Source organism: Hemiscyllium ocellatum, chromosome 3, assembly GCF_020745735.1.
Source record: "Hemiscyllium ocellatum isolate sHemOce1 chromosome 3, sHemOce1.pat.X.cur, whole genome shotgun sequence".
Classification (NCBI taxonomy): Eukaryota; Metazoa; Chordata; class Chondrichthyes; order Orectolobiformes; family Hemiscylliidae; genus Hemiscyllium; species Hemiscyllium ocellatum.
In genome coordinates, this window is record NC_083403.1 from 1,984,418 (window position 1) to 2,005,785 (window position 21,368).

Consider the following 21,368-nt stretch of genomic DNA (forward strand, 5'->3'; position numbering starts at 1 on the left):
ATTGTGACTGTGTATCTGCCTGTTCCTGCCCTCAGGCTGTCACTCTGATTGTGACTGTGTATCTGCCTGTTCCTGCCCTCAGGCTGTCACTCTGAACTGCTCCCACAGTTTTTGCTGTCACTGTATCCTGGAGTGGAGGAAGAGGAAGGAGGAGTGTCCCATCTGCAGACAGCCCATCCACACCCAGAGTCGCTCGGTGGTTCTCGATAACTGTATCGAACGTATGCTGGAGAATCTGACTGAGGCGATGAGAGAGCGCAGGAAACAACTCCTCCGAGAGCGGAAAGGTGAGCGCAGATGGGCTGGAGGGCAGTGCTGTCAGATCGCACACTCGGTCTCACTGGGGAAATAAACCAGGCCACAGACTCCTTCCTCCAGCTGGGAAAGGACAGGACTCTGTCTTCATCTCCCGGAGGGGACAGTGTTACTGAACTGTCACAGTCTGCTGAAGTGGCAGAGCAAGCAGATGGAATCTGATTGGTCAGGGCATCGGTCAGTGATCGTCCTTCACTGGTATTGTTCAGTTCAAACACGCACTGTGTGTGTGTGTGTGTGTGTGTGTGTGTGTGTGTGTGTACACTCTCATGGTGTCTACAAACAGCTAGGCAGGTGAGGAGACAGCTGCCCCTTCCCATACAAAATCACCTGTTGTGGATAACCTCACATTGATCCCCATTATCCTGCATCTGCCATGTATTTCCCCACTCCCTCAGCCTGTCCAAATCCCACTGAGAGATCTCTGCCTGTCCCTCACAGCTCACCCTCCCAGCTAGCTGTGTGTGAAGCCCAGCCTCTCGTGTTCCACAGGGAGGGAGGAGCTTTGACAGAGGATAGATTTCAACACCACGTTCCGGGAGATGCTCAGCAACTCCAGCACCATCTGTGGGCAGTTTTCAAAAAATACAGTCAGAAAGGACTCCGAACATCAGTATGTAGCACGCACAATACACGAGACATTGCAAAGATGAGGGCCTCCACTTCCCCTGGGTCAGCCCCACCCTCCCTCCCCCAGTCCCCCTTCCCCCTGGGTCGGCCCCACCCCTCCCTCCCCCAGTCCCCCTTCCCCCTGGGTCAGCCCCACCCCTCCCTCCCCCCAGTCCCCCTTCCCCCTGGGTCAGCCCCACCCCTCCCTCCCCCCAGTCCCCCTTCCCCCTGGGTCGGCCCCTCCCCCCAGTCCCCCTTCCCCCTGGGTCGGCCCCACCCCTCCCTCCCCCCAGTCCCCCTTCCCCCTGGGTCGGCCCCTCCCCCCAGTCCCCCTTCCCCCTGGGTCGGCCCCACCCCCCCCCCTCTCCCAGTCCCCCTTCCCCCTGGGTCAGCCCCACCCCTCCCTCCCCCGGTCCCCCTTCCCCCTGGGTCGGCCCCTCCCCCCCAGTCCCCCTTCCCCCTGGGTCGGCCCCACCCCTCCCTCCCCCAGTCCCCCTCCCCCTGGGTCAGCCCCACCCTCCCTCCCCCTGGGTCAGCCCCACCCTCCCTATGTCTGTCCCTGTCCCTAGCTTGAGCCCGTGATCTTGAGGGTTATGATGTTTTGTCTGGAATAATGGGAATTCCACAGAAATAAGGAATGGAGTTGGTCCGGGGGAACCGGGCAGATCGATTGGCAGGGAGGGCAGGAAGCGAGCAGTGACAGACCTTTCAGGAGCTGATCTGTGACCCTTGGCACCTGGAAGGAGGAGAGATTCTCCAAGAGGGGTAAGTCAGCCTGGGCTCCCCAGGGGGTGTTCAGGGGAGGATGAGGTTGTGAGATAATCCATATCAGGCGACAAAAGCTACTGCTCGCCCTGAAGACAGAGAGAAATTTGGAATCCAGTGGCGGGGTGAGTAATTGGGTAATAAAGAGAAACGTTAACAACCAAGGCGCGCTAGGTTACCTGGGTAAGGTTTTTTTTCTCTCTCCCCTTATTTAAACGCGTAGGCGAGTCACCCGAGGCACTACACGAGTAGTGCCTCCCACCCTTCCACCTCCTCTAACCTAATAAGACCAATTGTGACTAGCGGGTAAGTGCTGCATTTTCCTTGTTTGTTTCTTTAGATTTAGTTGGTTTTTGTTGTTTTTTTTTAAGGAAAGCTTACTTTTAGAGGGATGGCAGTGCAGAGAGGGCAATGTTCCTCTTGCAACATGTATGAGGTGAGGGAAGCCATTAGCGTCCCTGCTGAGTACACTTGCAAGAAGTGCACCCATCTCCAGCTCCTCCAAACCCGTGTTAGGGAACTGGAGCTGGAGTTGGATGAACTGCGGATCATTCGGGAGGCAGAGGAGGTCATAGATCGGAGCTATAGGCAAGTAGTTACTCCGAAAGTTCAAGATAGATGGGTGACAGTGAGGGGGAGTGGGAGGAGGAAGCCAGTGCAGGGACCCCCTGCGGTCATTCCCCTCAAGAACAAGTATACCGTTTTGGATACTTGTGGGGGGATGACTTACCAGGGGCAAGCAACGAGGTTCAGGCCTCTGGCACGGAGCCTGGCCCCGTTGCTCAGAAGGGTAGGGTGGAGAAAGGTAGAGCAATAGTTCTTGGGGACTCGATAGTGAGGGGTACAGACAGACGGTTTTGTGGGGGCGACAGGGACTCACGTTTGGTATGTTGCCTCCCAGGTGCAAGGGTACGTGATGTCGCTGATCGTGTTTTCCGGGTCCTTAAGGGGGAGGGGGAGCAGCCCCAGATCGTGGTCCACGTTGGCACCAACGATATAGGTAGGAAGAAGGGTGAGGATGTCAGACAGGCTTTCAGGGAGCTAGGTTGGAAGCTCAGAGTTAGAACAAACAGAGTTGTAGTCTCTGGTTTGTTACCCGTGCCACGTGATAGAGAGTCGAACAGGGAGAGAGAGCAGTTAAATGCGTGGCTACAGGGATGGTGCAGGAGGGAGGGATTCCGGTTTCTGGACAACTGGGGTCCTTTCTGGGGAAGGTGGGACCTCTATAAAAAGGATGGTCTACACTTGAACCTGAGGGGCACCAGTATCCTTGGGGGGAGGTTTGCTAGTGCTCTTTGGGAGGGTTTAAACTAACTCCGCGGGGGCATGGGAACCAGGACTGTAGCTTTAGGGTACAGGACCTTGAGTGTAGGGAGGTTAGGAATAATGCAGCGATCTCTAAGGAGGGTGCCTGTAACCAGAAAGGTGGATTGAAGTGTGTATACTTCAATGCCAGAAGTATAAGGAATAAGGTAGGTGAACTTGCAGCGTGGGTTGGTACCTGGGACTTCGATGTTGTGGCCATTACAGAGACGTGGGTAGAACAGGGACAAGAATGGCTGTTGCACGTTCCAGGGTTCAAATGTTTTAGTAGGATCAGACATGGGGGTAAAAAAGGGGGAGGTGTGGCATTACTTGTCAAAGACAGTATCACAGCAGTGGAATGGACGATGGAAGAGGACTTGCCATCTGAGGTAGTTTGGGCTGAGGTTAGAAATAGGAAAGGTGAGGTCACCCTGTTAGGTGTTTTCTACAGGCCTCCTAATAGTCCTAGAGAAGTAGAGGATAATATTGCGAGGATGATTCAGGAAAAGAGTGAAGGTAGCAGGGTGGTTGTTATGGGGGACTTTAACTTCCCAGATATTGACTGGGAGAGCTATAGCTCGAGTTCATTAGATGGGTCGGTGTTTGTACAATGTGTGCAGGAGGGTTTCCTGACACAATATGTCGACAGGCCAACAAGAGGGGAGGCTATACTGGATTTGGTTCTAGGTAATGAACCAGGCCAGGTGTTAGACTTGGAGGTAGGTGAGCACTTCGGGGACAGTGACCACAACTCGGTGACTTTTACTTTAGTGATGGAGAGGGATAATCGTGCGCCGCAGGGCAAGAGCTATAGCTGGGGGCAGGGAAATTATGATGCAGTGAGGCATGACTTAGGATGTGTGGATTGGAAAAACAGGCTTCAAGAGAAGAACACTAATGAGATGTGGGGATTGTTCAAGGAGCAGCTACTGCGTGTCCTCGATAGGTATGTACCAGTCAGGCATGGTGTAAAGGGCCTTGTGAGGCAGCCGTGGTTTAGTAAGGAATTGGAGTCCCTTGTGAAAGGGAAGAAGGTGGCATATGTAAAGATGAGGCGTGAAGGTTCAGTAGGGGCGATTGAGAGTTATAAGGTAGCCAGGAAGGAGCTAAAGAGGGAGCTAAGAGAAGCGAGAAGGGGACATGAAAAGTCTTTAGCTGGTAGGATTAGGGAAAACCCAAAGGCTTTCTATAGGTATGTCAAGAATAAAAGGATGACTAGGGTAGGTATCGGTCCAGTCAAGGATAGTAGTGGGAAGTTGTGTGTGGAGGCCGAGGAGATTGGAGAGACATTAAATCAGTACTTTTCATCAGTATTCACTCAGGAACAGGACACTGTTGCTGATGTGAATATGGAATCACAAATGATTAGAATGGATGCCCTGGAAATATGCAGGGAAGAGGTTCTGGGAATATTGGAAAGGATGAATATAGATAAGTCTCCTGGGCCTGATGGCATTTACCCCAGGATCCTATGGGAAGCTAGGGAGGAGATAGCAGAGCCATTGGCCTGGATTTTTATGTCGTCGTTGTCAACAGGAATAGTACCAGAGGACTGGAGGATAGCGAATGTGGTCCCATTGTTCAAGAAAGGGAGTAGGGATAGCCCTAGTAACTATAGGCCAGTGAGTCTGACTTCAGTGGTGGGCAAAGTCTTAGAGAGAATGGTAAGGGATAAGATTTATGAACATCTGGGTAGGAATAACGTGATCAGGGATAGCCAGCATGGTTTTGTGAAGGGCAGGTCGTGCCTCACAAACCTTATTGAGTTCTTTGAGAAGGTGACTAAGGAAGTGGATGAGGGTAAAGCTGTAGATGTTGTGTATATGGATTTTAGTAAGGCGTTCGATAAGGTTCCCCATGGTAGGCTAATGCTAAAACTTCGGAGGTATGGCATTGAGGATACATTAGAGGTTTGGATTAGGAATTGGCTGGCTGGAAGGAGACAGAGGGTAGTAGTTGATGGATTATGTTCATCTTGGAGCGCAGTTACTAGCGGTGTACCACAAGGATCTGTTTTGGGACCATTGCTTTTTGTTATCTTTATAAATGATCTAGAGGAAGGACTTGAAAGCTGGGTAAGCAAGTTTGCGGATGACACAAAAGTCGGTGGAGTTGTGGATAGTGAGGAAGGAAGTGGTAGGTTACAGCGGGATATAGATAAGTTGCAGAGCTGGGCGGAAATGTGGCAAATGGAATTCAATGTAGCTAAGTGCGAAGTCGTTCACTTTGGTAGGAATAACAAGATGATGGATTACTGGGCTAATGGTAGGCTACTTGGTAGTGTGGATGAGCAGAGGGATCTTGGTGTCTATGTACACAGATCTCTGAAAGTTGCCACCCAGGTAAATAGTGCTGTGAGGAAGGCATATGGTGTACTGGGCTTTATTGGTAGAGGAATTGAGTTCCGGAGTCCTGAGGTCATGTTGCAGTTGTATAAGACTCTGGTGAGGCCTCATCTGGAGTATTGTGTGCAGTTTTGGTCGCCATACTATAGGAAGGATGTGGAAGCTTTAGAACGAGTGCAGAGGAGGTTTACCAGGATGTTGCCTGGAATGGTAGGAAAATCTTATGAGGAAAGGCTGAGGCACTTGGGGCTGTTCTCATTGGAGAAGAGAAGGTTTAGGGGAGATCTGATAGAAGTGTATAAGATGATTAGGGGTTTAGATAGGGTAGATACTAAGAACCTTTTACCGCTAATGGAGTCAGGTGTTACTAGGGGACATAGCTTTAAATTAAGGGGTGGTAGGTATAGGACAGATGTTAGGGGTAGATTCTTCACACAGCGGGTTGTGAGTTCATGGAATGCCCTGCCCGTATCAGTGGTGAACTCTCCTTCTTTATGGTCATTTAAGCGGGCATTGGATAGGCATTTGGAAGTTATTGGGCTAGTATAGGTTAGGTAGGATTCGGTCGGCGCAACATCGAGGGCCGAAGGGCCTGTACTGCGCTGTATCCTTCTATGTTCTATAAGGCACACCATTGAGAAATCTCCTAGCTTCTCTAAATACAGGGAGGGGGGACTGGTCAATGGTGTTAGGTAAAGGGGTAACTAGGGGTATGGCTGGGTTGCTCTTCAGAGGGTCGGTGTGGAGTTGTTGGGCCGAAGGGCCAGTTTCCACACTGCAAGTAATTACTCTAATCCCCCCTCAGCTTTGCCTGCTCTAGGGGAACCAACCCAAGCTTCAAAACATTGAAGTTAGGAGCAGGAAGAGGCCATTCAGCCCTTCGAACCTGCTCCATCACTTCGTCCAACTGGCCTGAGCAGGTTGATGTGGCTGATCATCCAACTCCGTCCCTGGTTTGACTTTCTCCCCAGAACCTCACGATCCCTTGACCCTGAAGAACCATTTCAACATCGAGCACCGAACAGTCCAGGAGAGGAGCCGGGCCCTCACACCACCATGTTGTGCCAAAGAGGACCTCAAATGAAACTGATCCCTCCTGCCTGCCCTGGGTCCATATCCCTGCATTCCTGGCATATTCATGGGTTTATCTCAAAGTCTCTTCAACCCCCCTGTTGTACCAGCCTCCAGCACCACCCCCTGACAGTGTCTTCCAGTCTCCTACCACACTCTGTGTAAAACCCTTCCCCCTCATATCCCCTTTGAACTTTCCCCCCTCACCTTAAATGCATGCCCCCCTAGTTTTAGGGATTTCAACTCTGGGAAGAAGATATTGACCTTTAACCCTATCTGTGCGTCTCCTAATGTTACAGCTTTCTGTCAAGTCTCCCCTCAGCCTCCGCTGCTCCAGAGAGAACAGCCTGAGTTTTTCCAGCCTCTCCTTATAGCCCATACCCTCTAATCCCGGCAGCATCCTGGGAAACCCCTTTGACACCCTCCAAAGCCTCCCCATCCTTCCTGGAATGTGGGGACTAGACTTGAACATCGTGCCCTCAGCCTGGGCCTGTCCAGAGGCTGATAAAGCTGCACTATAACATCCTGAGTCTTGTCCTCAGTTCCCTGACCAATAAAGGCAGGTGTGTCGTCCACCTTCTGTCCCCCCTGTCTACCTGCATGGCCCCGTTCAGGGAGCTAGGGACTGGAACCCCAAGGTCCCTCTGTACATTAATGCTGTTCAGGGCCCTGGGAGACAGTGAGGAGGGCAGATGCTGGAGATCAGAGGTGAGAGGGTGGTGCTGGAAAAGCGCAGCAGGTCAGGCAGCATCCGAGGAGCAGGAGAGCTGATATTTTGGGCATAAGTCCTTCAAGGAAAGTGTTCAGGGGCCTGCCATTAACTGGAGACTTTTCCTGAACATTTGATCTCCTAAAGTGCAGCAGCTCACACATCCCCGGATTAAACTCCATCTGCCTTTTCTCTGCCCATATCCGCAACTGATCTCTATCCCGCTGTAACCTTCGACACTATCCACAACTCCCCCTGATCTTTGTGTTGGGTGACTCCTTCCTTGAAAACATTCGGTGTTTTGGTCTGAACAGTTTCCTGTGGCAGAGAATTCCATGTGTTCACCGATCTCTGGGTGAGGAAATACCTGCTCAGCCCAGTTTGTAAAGGCCGATCGCTTTGGTTCCAGCCTGTCCAGTCATCAGGAACATTGTTCCTATGTTAGTCCTGTTAGAATGTTACACAACTCCAGTGAATATAATCCTAACTGATCCAGTGTGTCCTCACCCATCAGCCCTGCCCTCCCAGGAATCAGTCTGGTAACCCTTCGCTGCCCTCCCTCCATCACCACAACATCCTTCCTCAGATAAGGAGACCAAACCTGTCCACAATACTCCAGGGGTGGTCTCCCCAAGGCCCTGTATAATTGCAGCAAGACCTCCCTGCTCCTGGACTCGAACCCTCTCACTATGAAGGCCCACATCCCATTTCCCTTCCTCACCGCCTGCTGTACCTGCACGCTGACTTTCAGAGACTGGGGTACAAGGACACCCAGGTCCCATTGCCCCTGTCCCTTTCCCAATCTGTCCCCATTCAGATCACCATCTGCCTTCCTGATCTCCCTCTGCACCCCCTCCAGGACAATCCCATCCCTCCGATAGTGTGGGGATGGGAACTGCCCACAGGCCTCCAGCTGTGGCCCTAACCAGAGGCCTGTCCAGCTCCAGCATCCCCTCCCAGCTCCCACAATCTCTGCACCGACTGATAACGGGGTGTCCCGCATTCCCCCACCTACAGGGGCCTGTGGACAGACCCCCCCAAACCCCCTCTGTTCCTCTCAGCTTCCTCAGGTCCTGACACTCACTGAGTATCCCTTTGGCTTGTCCCTTTTTCCAAAGTGCATCACCTCACAGTGATCAGGGATAAACTCCACCTGCTCCGGGTCTGTCGGTCTGACCAATCGGGTTAGATCCCCCTGGAACCCGAGCTCATCTTCCTCAGTGTGAACCACCCGACCAGTCTTCGTCACCCAGAATCTTAATTATCACCCCACACTCCCCACCCCCACATCCCCTCCCACCCCCTACCCCCAACACCCACCTCCCCCAGCCCAGATCCCTGTGGGACCCCCACCGCACACTGGGCTCCAGTCACACACACAGTAAGGGACCCAGCACAGATCCCTGTGGGACCCCCACCACACACTGGGCTCCAGTCACACACACAGTAAGGGACCCAGCCCAGATCCCTGTGGGACCCCCACCGCACACTGGGCTCTAATCACACAAACAGCCTCCTCCCCCCACCCTCTGTCTCCCGGCATTCTGTCATGTCTGGATCCCATCAGCTGTTACCTCCTGTGTCAGTTTTCCCTGTGGGACTGTGTTAAAGGCCACGCTGAAATCCTGATAAACTGCTCTATCCTCATTTACACACCTGGTCACCTCCTTAAACATCCCACCAGACGTGTTCACCATGACCTCCCTCTGACAAAGCCGTGCTGACTATCCCTGAGCAAACCTTCCCTCTCCACGTGGAGATTAATGCTCTCCTTCCGAATTCTCGGCAGTAATTTCCCTCCCCCTGATGTGAGACTCACTGGTCTGTAATCCCCTGGTTTCTCTCTCACTCTCCTTGTAAAGGGGAACCACATTCGCTGTCCTCCAGTCCTCTGACAGCTTCTCTGTGCCCAGGGAGGAGTTGAACATTTGGGTAATTTCTTCCCTCGTCTCCCACTTGATCCTGGGACATAAGTGATCCAGACTGATCCGAAACCTCCCCGTTCCCACTGTTAAACTGCTCAAGATCCTCTGTGCCTGTTCTCCAGTTCGGTCCCTGTATCCTGGTCCCACTGACAAGTAAAGGCCGTGTTTACCACTCTGCCAGTGTCCTGTCCAGACAGGCCGTGCCTGTGAGCGTTTCTGTTCAGTAACCCGCCTGTTTCTCGGTGTTGTTTCAGCATTGAAGACGAAGCCTGTCTCTGTGCCAGACAGTGAAAGCAGTAGTTGCGATGATCTGACTTCCCTCCAGTCGGTCAGTACCTTGGACAGTTCGGAGCTGGCGGGAGACAGTGAGGAGGGTGACACGGACGACAACCCCCCCAGTTTATTACAGCATCTGACACATTCCTAGGACACTCTCAACATAGCATCGGGGCCCCTGGGGACAGGGAGATGAGCTGGGGTCTACTGGGGTCAGGGAGGTGAGCTGGGGTCCAGTCCGGGGACAGGGAGGTGAGCTGGGGGTCTACTGGGGTCAGGGAGGTGAGCTAGAGTCTACTGGGGTCAGGGAGGTGAACTGGGGTCCAGTCCGGGGACAGGGAGGTGAGCTGGGGGTCTACTGGGGACAGGAAGGTGAACTGGGGTCCAGTCTGGTAACAGGGAGATGAGCTGGGGGTCTACTGGGGTCAGGGAGGTGAGCTGGGGTCCAGTCCGGGGACAGGGAGATGAGCTGGGGGTCTACTGGGGTCAGGGAGGTGAGCTGGGGTCCAGTCCGGGGACAGGGAGATGAGCTGGGGGTCTACTGGGGTCAGGGAGGTGAGCTGGGGTCCAGTCCGGTGACAGGGAGATGAGCTGGGGGTCTACTGGGGTCAGGGAGGTGAGCTGGGGTCCAGTCCGGTGACAGGGCGATGAGCTGGGGGTCTACTGGGGTCAGGGAGGTGAGCTGGTGGTCTACTGGGGACAGGAAGGTGAGCTGGGGGTCTACTGGGGTCAGGGAGGTGAGCTGGTGGTCTACTGGGGACAGGAAGGTGAGCTAGAGTCTACTGGGGTCAGGGAGGTGAACTGGGGTCCAGTCCGGTAACAGGGAGGTGAGCTGGGGTCCAGTCCAGGGTCAGGGAGATGAGCTGGGGTCCAGTCTGGGTTACAGGGAGGTGAGCTGGGGGTCTACTGAGGACAGGGAGATGAGCTGGGGGGTCTGCTGGGGTCAGGGAGATGAGCTGGGGGGTCTGCTGGGGTCAGGGAGATGAGCTGGGGTCCAGTCCGGGGACAGGGAGATGAGCTGGGGTCCAGTCTGGGTTACAGGGAGGTGAGCTGGGGGTCTACTGAGGAAAGGGAGATGAGCTGGGGGTCTACCGGGGACAGGGAGATGAGCTGGGGGGTCTGCTGGGGTCAGGGAGATGAGCTGGGGTCCAGTCCGGGGACAGGGAGGTGAGCTGGGGGTCTACTGGGGACAGGGACATGAGCTGGTGTTTACTGAGGACAGGAAGGTGAGCTGGGGTCCAGTGGGGGAAGAGGGATGTGTGCTGGGATCTAATGGGGGCACAGTCCCCAGGTTGGTTTTGTGTGGGTGGGAGAGGAAGGTGATTTGGGGATGGCTGTTCATTTAAAGGCACTGCTTTGTCTTATCAGGGATGGTGACACTGGCGTTCTCCTTCTCTACTCTGGATAATAAATACTGGAGATATTGTACACGAGCTGGGACTTGTCTGCTCCACACCCCCACACCCCCCAGTCTCTCCATCTCAGAGCGATAGAAGACTGCAGTGTACAGGGAGGTCTGTTGGCCCTCTGTCTGTGTGCTGACTGTGATACTATTCCAAACTCATCCCAGCTGCCTCCAAATGCTTCATATCCCTCTATTCTCTGTTGTTCATCGCGCTGCTGCCATGTCAGTATTGTAACCTCCCACTACCCCCCCTCCCCCGTTTCTGCACCCCAGTCCCACTCCCCTCTCTCCCCCACACACATCCCCCCCCCCCACATCTAGCTCTCCCTCCCCCCTCCATTCCTCTCCCGTTTAGCTATCTCAACACACTCCCCTCAACCTGTTCAATCCTTGCCCCCCTATTCTCTCACTGATCTACCCAAGCTGTTCCAGTACAGTTACAACACTGGCATCTCCCCGACAATGTGGAACGTTGCCCAGGTATGGCCTCTACATAAAAAGCAGGACAGATCCAACCCGGCCAATTACCCCCCCCATCAGTCTCCCCTCGACCCTCAGTAAAGTGATGGAAGGGGTCAGTAACAGCGCTATCCAGCAGCACCTGCTCAGCAATAACCTGCTCAGTGACACCCAGTTTGGGTTCCCCCAGGGCCACCCAGCTCCTGACCTCATTCCAGCCTTGGGTCAAACATGGACAAAAGGAGCTGGATTCCAGAGGGGAGGGGAGAGGGACAGCCCTTGGTATCAAGGCTGTATTTGACCGAGTGTGGCATCAAGGAGCCCGGGCAAAACTGGAATCAATGGGTATCAGGGGGCAAACTCTCCCCTGGTTAGAGTGATACCTGGCAGAGAGGAAGATGGTTGTGGTTGTTGGAGGGTCAGTCATCTCAGCTCCAGGACACCTCTGCAGGAGTCCCTCAGGGGAGTGTCCTAGGCCCAACCATCTTCAGCTGCTTCATCAATGACCTTCCCTCCATCACAGGGTCAGAGGTGGGGGGATTCGCTGATGATTGTGCAGTGTTCACCACCATTCGCATTTCCTCAGATACTGAGGCAGGGTCTGGCCAGGCTGGGACTGCCAGCTCACACATACCAGGCTCTGCCCATCACCAACAACAGAGATGACCCAAACCCTCCCCCATGACATTTAGCAGCAGGTGGACTGCAGGAACTCACCAAGACTCCTCAGACACCACTTTATAAACCCAGATATGTAGGAACCCTGCACGTTCCCCTCCAAGCCCCTCTCCATCCTGACTGGGAAATATCTCCCCGTTCCCTCACTGTCACTGGGTCCGAATCCTGGAATTCCCTCCCTCAGGGACATTGTGGGTCTACCCCCAGCACACGGAGTGCAGCGGGTCAGGAAGGCAGCTCACTCCCACCCTCTCAAGGGGCAACTAGGGACAGGGTAATAAATGCTGCTTTCTGAAAATGGTGCTTTAATGGTTGTGCACTAGCAGAGGGAATACTGTTTTTGGAAATCCACTCCGTCAATCAAAGAATACCTCAGACATTGTTCAGAGTGCTCCGAGAGTTTGCAACCCATTTTTATTCAGTCAGAAATACAACAAAGTGACCAGGTTGGTCCACCCACCCGGTCCTCAGAGAAAGCCATGCTGAGGTTTAGGCAACAGAGTAAGAGGTAATCCCACCGCCGGGAGCAGAGCACAGTGCACTGGCGATATGACCCACTGCTAGAAATGCAAGCAGCCGCTGAGGCAGGGAGGAAGGACAAGATCCCAAAGACACAACCAGAGAGCCAGCAGGGCGTATGCCTCAGACAGAACAGACATTCCATGGAGCACTGTCCCACTGGGAATTGTTCTTCCACATCCACTGCTGGTCCAGCAACATCAGCCCATGACCAACGTTATCCACTGTGTGTGTGAGAGAGAGAGAGCAGTTAGTGTGGGCTCATTATCGGGCAGACAGCAGTTAGACCACCCCCCCCACCCCCAGCCCCATTTACTCCCTCACCTGCAGCATTCCCAGCTCAACAAGACCATCTCCGTCCTTGGGCAGAGAGTTAAACATTTCTGTAAAAGGAAGAGAATGTGTGAGTGTCAGAGGGAGCCCTGCCCCTGCCCCCATCCCAGCAGCCAGGTGGGACCCTCCCCACTCAGGATAACACTTACTGAAAACAGCCTCCAGCCGGATCAGACAGGAAACAAAGTTATCGAAATCAAGGGTGAGATTATCCACGTCGGAATAGCGGGCCACAATGATCTGGGTCAGCTGGTTATTCAAGTGGAAACCTGGAGGGACAGAGACACACACACAGCTAACATCTCAGACCAATCCAGCACAGACACACACACACAGCTCACATCATAGACCATAGACCAATCCAGCACAGACATACACACTGAGACACACAGAGACACACACACAGAGAGCTCACATCATAGACCATAGACCAATCCAGCACAGACACACACACATAGGGAACACAGAGCTCACATCATAGACCAATCCAGCACAGAACAGGCACAGAGACACACACACACACACACAGACAGACACACACAGAGCTCACATCATAGACCATAAAACAATCCAGCACACAACAGGCCCTTCGGCCCTCGATGCTGCGCTGACCTGTGAACTATTCTCAGCTCGTCCACCTATACTATCCCATCATCATCCATGAGCTTATCTAAGGATTGTTTAAATCTCTCTGATGTGGCTGAGTTGTCTACATTGGCAGGTAGGGCATTCCACCCCCTTACCACTCTCTGAGTAAAGAACCTGCCTCTGACATCTGTCTTAAATCTATCACCCCTCAGTTTGTAGTTATGCCCCTTGTACAAGCTGACATCATCATCCTGGGAAAAAGACTTTCCCTGTCTCCCCTATCTAATCCTCTGACCATCTTGTATGTCGCTATCAAATCCCCCCTTAACCTTCTTCTCTCCAATGAGAACAGACCCAAGTCCCTCAGCCTTTCCTCATAAGACCTTCCCTCCAGACCAGGCAACATCCGGGTAAATCTCCTCTGCATCTTTTCCAATCCTTCCACATCCTTCCTGAAATATGGGGACCAGAACTGTACACAATATTCCAAGTGTGGCCGCACCAGCGTTTTGTATAGTTGCAGCATGATATTGTGGCTCCGGAACTCAATCCCTCTACCAATGAAACCTAACACACTGTATGTCGCCTTAACAGCACTATCCACCTGGGTGGCAACTTTCGGGGATCTATGTACATGGGACTCCAAGATCCCTCTGCACATCCACACTACCAAGAATCTTTCCATCGACCCAGTACTCTGCCTTCCTGTTATTCTTCCCAAAGTGCATCACCTCACATTTAGCTGCATTGAACTCCATTTGCCACCTCTCAGCCCGATTCTGCAGTTTATCCAAGTCCCCCTGCAACCTGTAAACATTCTTCCACACTGACCACTACTGCACCGACTTTAGCGTCGTCTGCAAATTTACTAATCCATCCACCTATGTTATGCCTGCGTCTAAGTCATTTATAAAAATGACAAACAGCAGTGGTCCCAAAACAGACCCTTGTGGCACACCCACTAGTAACCGGACTCCAGGCTGAATATTTTCCATCAACCACCACTCGCTGCCTCCTTTCAGAAAGCCAGTTTCTAATCCAAACTGCTAAATCACCCTCAATCCCATGCCTCTGCATTTTCTCCAACAGCCTACCACGTGGAACCTTATCAAAGGCTTTACTGAAGTCATGGTGACCCCTGACCTTCTGTGCAGGGGCCGAGTGGCCTCCTGCTGTTCTTGTTGAACAAGCTCCCTGGGCTGGTCCATTCACACAGGCTCAGGCTCAGGGTATCACCGGCTAGACCAGTATTACCAGTATTTCCCTCCCCACCCCCATCCCTAATTGTCCAGAGGGCCGTTAAGGGTCAACCATGTGACTGTGGGTCTGGAGTCACGCGCAGGCCTAACTGGGATATCAGAAGGACATTTGTGAAACAGATGGGACTTTTCTCTGACAAACAACAATAGTTTCTTAATTCTGAATGTTTAGTTTGTACCATCTGCTGTGACAGTATTTAAACTCAGCTCCCCAGAACATCAGGCTGGCTTTGCGCCCTTATAGCCCAGGAGTAATGCCACTAAGACCATCACATTCCCCAGCAGCAATGGGCTCCTCCTGCTCCTACATAACAGATAGGATCGGAGTCGAGGGGCTGAATGGCCTCCTGTTCTTTTCCTGTCATACGATGGGGAATTTCTCACCAGCTTCCTCAACAGCCACTCGCATCTCACTGGAGCTCATGGTGCCAGACTGGTCCAGATCATTCTTTTTGTAGATTTTCTGTGGAATAAGACAAAGGAGGACATCGGTTTGAATCTATTACAGCCCTGGACCTTCTCAGCAATGGATCAGCAACTTCGATTTCACATTCACCTCCCCTCACCCACTGGTTCACAAAACCACAGAGAGACCTCAGTTACAATCGGTCAGTCTGCAATGCTTCCAGGTGCTCAGGTGACATGGGCATCACTGGCTGGGCCCAGTATTTATCACCGTCCCTAGTTGCCCCGCCCCCCCTTGAGAAGGTGGGGGTGAGCTGCCCTCCTGACCCGCTGCAGTCCGTGTGCTGGGGGTAGACCCACAATGCCCCTGAGGGAGGGAATTCCAGGATTCGGACCCAGTGACAGTGAGGGAACGGGGAGATATTTCCCAGACAGGATGGGGAGGGGCTTGGAGGATAGCTGGAAGAAGTTCCCCTTAGGAGAGGAGGTGACTGAGAGGGAGATCTGCACACCCCGCATCTGATGGAGGTTTCCAGGAGCAGGACGGAGTAGCTGGAGAGAACTGTGTCCCACTTGGAGAAGGGAGAATAACCGGAGATGATGGATTTGACGTGCTGGGTAAGGGTGGTGTGAGAAACAGCTGCTTGACCCAGCGAATGATTAATTATGGAATAGATGGTCTGGAAATGCAGAGGAGCCAAGTTCAACGGAGACTTCCAAGAGGGGATTGTTTTCACTTCAATAATTATCTGACGTGCAAACGCTGGGCAAAAGGGAGGAGACTGGGACCAAGTTAAAACATTCACAGGTCCAGGGCAGATCTGACAGGACAATGGTGTTACCATCACTGAATCCCCCCAATACCAACATCCTGGGGGTTATCACTGACCAGAAACTGAACTGGCCTCACCCCATAAACACAGCGGCTACAGGAGCAGGTCAGAGGCTGGGAATCCTGCAGGGAGTAACTCCCCTCCTGTCTCCCCAAAGCCTGTCCCACCATCTACAAGGCACAGCTCAGGACTGGGAGGGAATACTCCCCACTTGCCCCTGGATGGGGGCAGCTCCAACAACACTCAAGAAGCTCAACACCATCCAGGAGAAAGCAGCCGCTGGATTGGCCCCACACCCACAACCACCCTCTCCCTCCCCCACCGACGCTCAGTAACAGCAGTGTGTACCGTCCTCTCCCTCCCCCACCCCCCCTCAGTAACAGCAGTGTGTACCGTCCCCTCCCCCCCCCCCACCCCCCCCTCAGTAACAGCAGTGTGTACTGTACCGTCCCCTCCCTCCCCCCCACCCCCCCTCAGTAACAGCAGTGTGTACCGTCCCCTCCCTCTCCCCCCCCCCCTCAGTAACAGCAGTGTGTACCGTCCCCTCCCTCCCCCCCCCCCCCCCCCCCCCCCCCCTCAGTAACAGCAGTGTGTACCATCTACAAGATACACTGCAGGAACTCACCAAAGACCCTCAGGCAGCACCTTCCAAACCTGCCATCTCTCTGCAGTAAACCTCATCACCCCCCCCAGGCCCCGCCCCACCCTCACCCCCCACCCCCCATGACCACTCATGGATTTAAACGTCACCTGGAACACCTACACTGAGGGGGGGACCTGACCCTCAACAGGTTCAGTCTCTGCACGCACACCCACACCCCGCACACACCCACACACAACCCACACACACACACACACACCCCACACACAACCCACACCCCGCACCCCCACACCCCCACACACAACCCACACCCACACCCTGCACACACCCACACACAACCCACACACACACACACAACCCACACCCCCCACACCCACACCCCCCACACCCACACCCCCACACACAACCCACACCCACACCCTGCACACACCCACACACAACCCACACCCCGCACACCCACACCCCCCACACCCACACCCCCACACACAACCCACACCCACACCCTGCACACACCCACACACAACCCACACCCACACACAACCCACACTCCGCACACCCACACCCCCACACACAACCCACACCCACACACACACACCCCGCACACAACCCACACCCACACACACACACCCCCACACACAACCCACACCCCGCACACCCACACACACAACCCACACCCACACCCCGCACACCCCCACACACAACCCACACCCACACCCCCACACACAACCCACACCCCCACACACAACCCACACCCCCACCACACACACACAACCCACACCCACACCCCCACCCCGCACACCCACACACACAGGGACAGTCCACACACACACACACTGACACACACAGCCCCACACACTCACCCACACACACTGACACACACAGCCCCACACTCTCACCCACAGACACACACAGGGACAGTGCACACTCACACCCACACACACTGACACACACAGCCCCACACACTCACACACTGACACACACAGGGACAGTGCACACTCACACCCACACACACTGACACACACCCACACACACTGGGACAGTGCACACTCACACCCACACACACAGCCCCACACTCTCACACACTGACACACACAGGGACAGTGCACACTCACACCCACACACACTGACTCACACCCACACACACTGGGACAGTGCACACTCACACCCACACACACTGACACACACAGGGACAGTGCACACTCACACCCACATACACTGACACACACCCACACACACTGACACACACTGGGACAGTGCACACTCACACCCACACACACTGACACACACCCACACACACTGACACACACCCACACACACAGCCCCACACTCTCACACACTGACACACACAGGGACAGTGCACACTCACACCCACACACACTGACACACACCCACACCCACACACACTGACACACACAGGGACAGTGCACACTCACACCCACACACACAGACACACACAGGGACAGTGCACGCTCACACCCACACACACTGACACACACAGGGACAGTGCACACTCACACCCACACACACTGACACACACAGCCCCACACACTCACCCACACACACTGACACACACAGACACACACCCACACACACAGACACAGTGCACACTCACACCCACACACACTGACACACACAGACACACACCCACACACACAGACACACACAGGGACAGTGCACACTCACACCCACACACACTGACACACACAGATCCCGACAGAGTCTCCTTACCAGGAATTTCTGAATCTTGTCCCACAGTTTCTTAAACTCCACCAATCCCAGCTTCCCGTTGCCGTCCATCTGCAGGTCAGGCCATCAAGACAAATAATAGTACCATCAACAGGCCATTCAGCCCCTCAGTACTGCCACAGGAACAGCAGGAGGCCATTCAGCCCCTCAGCACTGCCACAGGAACAGCAGGAGGCCATTCAGCACTGCCACAGGAACAGCATCAGGCCATTCAGCCCCTCAGCACTGCCACAGGAACAGCAGGAGGCCGTACAGCCCCTCAGCACTGCCACAGGAACAGCAGGAGGCCGTTCAGCCCCTCAGCACTGCCACAGGAACAGGAGGAAGTCGTTCAGCCCCTCAGCACTGCCACAGGAACAGCATCAGGCCGTTCAGCCCCTCAGCACTGCCACAGGAACAGCAGGAGGCCGTTCAGCCCCTCAGCACTGCCACAGGAACAGGAGGCCATTCAGCCCCTCAGCACTGCCACAGGAACAGCAGGAGGATGGTCATCAGGTTGGAAAAGGATACATCCAGGAGGTTGACCATATTCCGGCAAGTCTCCAGACCAAATCCGTCCGTCTGGATGTCGGAACCTACCGGAGACACAGAGTTATCCAGGAGCACGGGGACGGGCGACACGGGGACGGGCGACACGGGGACGGGGGACACGGGGACGGGGGACACGGGGACACGGGGGACACGGGGCACGGGGGACGCGGGGACCACGGGGACGGGGGACACGGGGACGGGGGACACGGGGACGGGCGGCGGGGGACACGGGGGACACGGGGAAGGGGGACACGGGGAAGGGGGACACGGGGACGGGGGACACGGGGACGGGGGACACGGGGACGGGGGACACGGGACACGGGGGACACGGGACACGGGGGACACGGGACACGGGGGACACGGGGCACGGGGGACACGGGGCGCACGGGGGACACGGGGACACGGGGACGGGCGACACGGGGGACACGGGGGACACGGGACACGGGGGACACGGGACACGGGGGACACGGGGCACGGGGGACACGGGGCACGGGGGACACGGGGGATTCCGGTACTTACGGCTCGACACGACTTTGTTTAATATTCTCTGTAAACCAAAGGTCGTGATCTCTCCGCCCTGAAACACGGGGGGGGGGGGGGGGTCAGGGGAAGGGGGTCGGGGGGAGGGTGTTAGCCTTTAATCCAGTCGCCATGACCCGCCCCATCCCTCTGTGTTCCCAAACCCCCTGCCCCTGCCCCCCCCCCACACACCCATCTCAATTACCCCCCACCCCCCTCCCGTCCCCCCATCGCTACACCCCAAACACCCCCTTACCACACCCCCACCTCAAAGACAGCCCCCACAATCTCCCCGTTTCCCCCCTCCTCACCGTTCCCCCCCACCACCGTCTCCCCCCCGCCCCCCGTGTCCCCCTCCCCCCCAGTCCCCCTCCCCCCCACCCCCTCCGTCTCCCACCCAACCCCCGTGTCCCCCTCCCCCCGTGTCCCCCTCCCCCCCCACCCTCCCCCGTCTCCCCCCCCCCTCACCGGTCCGGCCAGTTTCTGGAAGAGGGCCCGGAAGTTCTCTGGGACATCGTTCTCATTGACTGGCCCCTGAAAGGCAGGAGGAGGGTCAGTGTAACACAGTCCGTGACCAGCAGGAGGCAGACTCTCTGCTGGGGTCACACTCACCGCCACCAGCAGGAGGCAGACTCTCTGCTGGGGTCACACTCACCGCCACCAGCAGGAGGCAGACTCTCTGCTGGGGTCACACTCACCGCCACCAGCAGGAGGCAGACTCTCTGCTGGGGTCACACTCACCGCCACCAGCAGGAGGCAGACTCTCTGCTGGGGTCACACTCACCGGCACCAGCAGGAGGCAGACTCTCTGCTGGGGTCACACTCACCGGCACCAGCAGGAGGCAGACTCTCTGCTGGGGTCACACTCACCGGCACCAGCAGGAGGCAGACTCTCTGCTGGGGTCACACTCACCGGCACCAGCAGGAGGCAGACTCTCTGCTGGGGTCACACTCACCGGCACCAGCAGGAGGCAGACTCTCTGCTGGGGTCACACTCACCGGCACCAGCAGGAGGCAGACTCTCTGCTGGGGTCACAATCACCGCCACCAGCAGGAGGCAGACTCTCTGTTGGGGTCACAATCACCGCCACCAGCAGGAGGCAGACTCTCTGCTGGGGTCTCACACACTGTATTTTGTTCTGATTTCTTTTAAATAAACACTATTGGAGACAGACGTATTGAGCAGTCCTGCTCAAAGCCAGAGAAGTAAACAACTGTTTTTAAACAACTGTTAATAAGCTGGAACAATAGAAGCAGCCTGAATGGGTGGGGCCAAGTTCCCACAGAACCGGGATGTTCCATTTTCGCTTTGAGCTGAGGCTGGATGGGAAAGCTCCTGTTCCTCTCACTTATCCTCGAGTCATTATCAAACCTTGACACCATACGCGTGGTCCCCAACTCCCAATCATCGATACAAATTGTGAATAATCACAGTCCCAACACCGATCCCTGAGGGACACCACTGAGTACCAGCCAGAATAACACTGATTTATCCCCACTCTTTGCTTCCTGTCAGTCAACCAATCATCGATCCACCCGGAACGCCATGCATCCTTATCTTCTGCAGCAGCGTGTTGTGGAAATCTAGGTACACCACATCCACTGGGTCCCCATTCTCCACCTTTCTCATCATGTCTTCATAGAATCCCAGCAGATGAGTGAAGCATGACCTGCCCTCTCCATGAACCCACGCTGCGTCTGCTCAACGGGACAATTTCTATCGAGTTGCCTTGCTATTTCCTCCCTGAGAATAGACTCGGGTACCTTCCCCATGACAGAGGTGAAGCTAACCCGACGAGGGAGCGGAGGACTCGGAAGTGCAGAGTAAAGTAAGACAGAGTCAGCGTGCCTTTGTCAGGGGGAGGTCACAACCGACAAATCTGTTTGAGCAAGTTAGACAAGGGAGGGCTAGCGGGGGGGATCGGTTTGGATTTCCAGAATGCCTTGGACAAGGTACCACACGGGAGGCTGCTGGACAAGGTAAGGGCCCATGGTGTTAGGGGCAAGGCCCTGGCATGGAGAGAGGGGATTGGCTGACTGGCTGAAGGCAGAGAGTGGGGGATAAAGGATGGCAGCTGGTGGCTGGTGGAGTTCCATGGGGTCAGTGTTGGGACCACAGCTCCTCCCATTATACATGAACGGTCTGGACATGGGAACTGAGGGCAGTGCGGC

The 21,368-nt window shown here is 55.0% G+C and overlaps 2 protein-coding genes across 5 annotated transcripts in view; one reads left to right on the forward strand and one right to left on the reverse strand.

The window, feature by feature from the left end:
- Positions 1–9,785, forward strand: part of LOC132836108 (E3 ubiquitin-protein ligase RNF8-like) — a 29,067-nt gene extending 19,282 nt beyond the window's left edge. For 2 of the 4 annotated variants that reach the window (XM_060855384.1, XM_060855402.1), the window contains 2 exons: positions 83–287; positions 9,299–9,785. In XM_060855384.1, coding sequence (XP_060711367.1) covers positions 83–287; positions 9,299–9,471 — 378 coding nt within the window. In that variant the 3' untranslated portion in view covers positions 9,472–9,785. The remainder of the gene's footprint in view (positions 1–82; positions 288–9,298) is intronic. The other 2 variants (XR_009647332.1, XM_060855393.1) reach the window with 2 other exon arrangements.
- A 2,456-nt stretch (positions 9,786–12,241) lies between these two features.
- LOC132830514 (calpain-2 catalytic subunit-like) overlaps positions 12,242–21,368 on the reverse strand; it is a 71,848-nt gene continuing 62,721 nt past the window's right edge. Inside the window, exons 8-15 of the mRNA XM_060848280.1 lie at positions 19,665–19,730; positions 19,197–19,254; positions 18,657–18,721; positions 18,129–18,197; positions 14,946–15,024; positions 12,864–12,983; positions 12,706–12,764; positions 12,242–12,605 (exon numbers count right to left, since the gene is read on the reverse strand). Coding sequence (XP_060704263.1) covers positions 12,582–12,605; positions 12,706–12,764; positions 12,864–12,983; positions 14,946–15,024; positions 18,129–18,197; positions 18,657–18,721; positions 19,197–19,254; positions 19,665–19,730 — 540 coding nt within the window. The 3' untranslated portion in view covers positions 12,242–12,581. The remainder of the gene's footprint in view (positions 12,606–12,705; positions 12,765–12,863; positions 12,984–14,945; positions 15,025–18,128; positions 18,198–18,656; positions 18,722–19,196; positions 19,255–19,664; positions 19,731–21,368) is intronic.